Here is a 4107-nt window from a genome sequence, read left to right as displayed (position 1 = left end):
CAACGTCCTTTGTCCAATACATCCACTGTCCCTCTTCTCATGCTCAAACTACCTCAGCCTCAATAACTTTGCCACCAAATAACTCAACCTGAGCTGTACCTTTGATTTAATCAGTTCTAATACTGTCCCTCTTGTTCCCTCTTAACAGAGTAACTCCTTCTGAATCTTAATTCTCTGTCATTTATCTCATTTATTGTTACACGTTATGTCTAGGAAAGCAGATCCTTATATTTTTGTTTTTTCTATGCATAAATCTTTGTCATATGTGTCATAATGTGTACCGTAAACATGAATTTAGGTACTTTTAATTTAAAAACTAAAAAGACTTGACTTGTACAGTTTGAACCAAAACCATTAAGCACATACTGTACACGTGTTAGAAAAAGATGGATGTCTGGCTTTCTGTGTGAAAACAATGAAAGATAAAGAGGAGATGATTGAGACTGGGGACAAATCACTTGTTTTTATCTTTTGAGGAGAAACCTTTGAACTGAGTCAGAAACTGGGAAAAAAGAGGGAAAATGAAACGATAGAGAATTGATTTCTCCCTCCTGTCAAGGCGAGCAAGAAGATGAGCGTCTCCCAACAGGTTCTGTTCAAAATATGGAGATGAAAAAAGAAGGCGTAGAGAGGAAGATTAGGACGAGCCGACGATGGAGCCCAGTGGTGATGGAGTGTGATGTGTGCGCTTGTCACACGTGTTTTAACTGGAACTCACAAAGAATTATCCAATTAATGCCTGCCTGGACCGATTTACTGGCTCCTTCATCAGCTGCATCTCACTATAATATGAATTTAGTTCCAGATTTTAATATTTTTCACCCATAGTTTGCTCTGAAAGTTGTCAAATCTTAAAGAAAACATACATTTTGGCTTGTAACTTCCTATATACATGTTCGGCCAAATTGCTCTTCTGGTGAATAAACAGTATCATCTGTTAGATGATGAACCTGGATGTCCATTTGTCATTTAAAACGTTTAATAAATTACCAAACTAAGATTACCTGACTCATTTTAGACACGTTTCTTCCTAACTGCCATTTTTAATACAAAACATTTAATTTATAAATGTAAATTAATGGTTTAAAAATCAAAAGGTTGACGTGGCATTTGATTGAAAATAATTGTGTTGCTAATAGCCAGTAGGACTAGTTATTCTGGCTTATATAAATAATTAATCCATTAACCCCAAATTCAGACTAGTATAAAAACTGGTCATTAGCATTTATTACACATGTGCCAATAATAAACACTTCCACTTGTTCATGTTTGTAAAACTGGGAAGAAACAATGAATATGCCTGATGTGAGAAACTTTATTTCTATACAAAAAAACTGCTTTTATTTAAAACTAGGCTGCACAAACATGTTTTTAAAACTATTACAACGTAAAGAGTGCAAACGTGAGTTTTTGTTAGAATACAGCAATCACTCGCTACTTCAGTTCGTTAATCGCGAACTCGCTCTTCGCTCTTTCAAAATAAGATTGGACATGACACACAACTGGCTGACTGATGGATGAGCCGCACGATCGGCATGGAATTTTTATGTAAAATAAATTATTTTAAATTATTTAGCACCTCCTGGACTTTTGTGCAGCCCATACTGCAGGATAAACTTCCTGCTGCAGCTGATCAGCTGTTCGTCACGCAGAGCGGAGAAGTGGGCGTGGCCAATAACGCTTGCAGGTGGCAAAAAGCAGCGGAGGCAGGGAGCTGAAATCATGACATTCTTTGCTCTTTTAGAGTGCTTAGAGTTTAGAAACATTGTTTAGAATATTGCAAGAGTGTGGGAAGGGTTTAAAACACCTTTATATACATATACATATATATATAATCAAATAAACTACTACTTACTACTTGTACTACTATTCTTACTTCACAGTTTTTCACTTATCGTGGGTCTTCAGGGTACAGATCCCCTGTGATAAATGAGGAACTGCGGTATTGGAATCTGACAGTAGTATATTATATCCTGGCTGCTCCTTTTTTGTCTACTTTATCCTTATAATTAAAAATGGTTGAGCTCCATAAATGCCCCTGAGGCCTGATGGGAGGATGCTGGCTTATATGGATTATTTTCTCCAGAAACCGTCTTCAGTTCAGACTCGGAGGAGGTGGTCTGCTTATAAGAACTCAGTGTGTTTAATCAGTTTATTTTTGGAAGGTCATTTTATACGGGAATAAACAAAATGGAAGATATAGTATGAAGGAGAGCATATTTCATTAAGGCTTCCTCTTCATTTTTTATTCTCATCCATACCTGAAAATCTTCCAAACTTGACTTTTAAATAACTTTTTTTTTTTTTGCACTTTGCAGCTAAGCTCTGTGTGTTCGTAGAATAAAATAAAAACCAGCTGGTGGCTGCATGCTACTGAACAGCACGGTGGTTTTGTTCTATTATTCAAGCCTGCATTTTTTAGTTTTGGGTAAACACAGAGGTGGTGTAACAAGCAGCAACTCTTCTTTCCATGCACTCGTCCATGCACGACTCACCTTTGTAGTAGAAAAGACAGAATTCGGCCAAGACAAACCACTTCCTCTTCCACAGGCGCATCCCAGAGCTGTCCTGCAGAGAGCAAAAGGGACACGAGAGCGGAAGAAAAAACAACTCGTGAATAATAAGACGGAAAAGCAGCTGCTGTCAGGAAACTCAACTAAAATAAAATAAAAATTCAGATGGACAAAATAAAAAGACAGTGGAAAGACAGGGAGAAAGAGTTCCTATTTGGTTGCTCGCTGCACCTTGCGCGACAGCTTTACCGCCTTTCCTTCAATCGTTTGTGCTTTCTGGCTCAAAATAAAGTCATTTAAAGACCAAAGAAGACATAAAGGGAAATAAATCTCATCAGACAGCTCTAAATACTCATCCTTTGGCTAAAGATGTATGAAGCTGCAGCCATGCAACACTGGTGGGTGCGAGCAGATAAGCATAAAACTAAAATAAAATCTTCACATTCGGTTGAAATAATGTTAATCTGTGTATGACGTTGTTGTCAACGTGTTTCACATTGAGTGTGAGTTGGTTTGTGCATTTTTGCAGGATGCTCCCAAGTGAATATGGTTTTATAACAGTAAAATATGTGTCTAGTGTCAGCTGTGTGCTGCCTCATCATTACTGCCGCCTTGCAGTAACATCACTCAGAGACTGAAGGAAAGTCAAGCATCTTCCAGGGGGACAATGCCAACTAAAGTTATTTATGCAAGTACTTTCCAGTAATAGTCTGTCTTTGATCAACAGCAGGTGCTCTACGCAGGAAGCCAAAGTGAAACAAATAAATCAAGAGAATAAAACAACGCCGCTGAGGAATGCCTGGAGACTGTGAACACCAAAGAACAGCGTCTGTTTTTTTGTGAGAGGAAACACACAGTACTCATGTTCAAATAAATTCTCATTAAGTTGCAAAGATCTAGATTAACTACGCACAATTCCCTTATCTGGATATTTAATAAACTCTGTCAGTCACTCATGGTTTTACTTTACAGGCATGGTTAAAATGATGGGAAAGAGACGGGGTGAGACTCTATGCACCTCACAGTTCAACTTGATTACAATCCAGAGAGCTGCGCTGCAATAGTAAATCCCCTCCACTTGGTACTATTTAGTAGTTTTAAATACAAGTATTTAAAAACTTCCACTTAATTTACTTACAGTTGTATATCTTGGTCAGCCATCTTGTGCAAGTGTTATGTGCATGTCATGTACAGGACATGCCACAGACAATCCAAACTAGGGCCTTTCATGTTTATGGTCTGTGAAGCAGTACAGTAGTCCCTCGCTACTTCGTGGTTCGTTTATCGTGGACTCGATCTATCGCGGATTTTCAAAATAAGATTCTACATGACACACAATTGGCTGATTGATGGATGAGTCACATGCTCGGCATGGAATTTTTATTTAAAATAAATGAAACTTTGTGTAGAATATTGCAAGAGTGTGGGAAGGCTTTAAAACACCTTTATATATAAATACATATATATATATATACATATATATATATACATGTATAAATACATATATATATATATATATACATATATATATATATACATATATAAATACATATATATATATATATATACATATATATATATATACATATATATA

General features: G+C 36.9%; 1 protein-coding gene across 1 annotated transcript in view; it reads right to left on the bottom strand.

The window, feature by feature from the left end:
• LOC119416092 (pleckstrin homology domain-containing family A member 7) overlaps positions 1 to 4107 on the bottom strand; it is a 198537-nt gene that overhangs the window by 66419 nt on the left and 128011 nt on the right. Inside the window, exon 7 of the mRNA XM_037683270.1 lies at positions 2496 to 2568. Within this exon, the coding sequence (XP_037539198.1) occupies positions 2496 to 2568 (73 nt within the window). The remainder of the gene's footprint in view (positions 1 to 2495; positions 2569 to 4107) is intronic.

The sequence above is a fragment of the Nematolebias whitei genome, chromosome 10 (genome assembly GCF_014905685.2).
Source record: "Nematolebias whitei isolate Nwh7 chromosome 10, NemWhi1, whole genome shotgun sequence".
NCBI classification, from domain to species: Eukaryota; Metazoa; Chordata; class Actinopteri; order Cyprinodontiformes; family Rivulidae; genus Nematolebias; species Nematolebias whitei.
The sequence above is the reverse complement of the archived record's forward strand: the minus strand, read 5'-3'. Positions and strand labels throughout refer to the sequence as shown.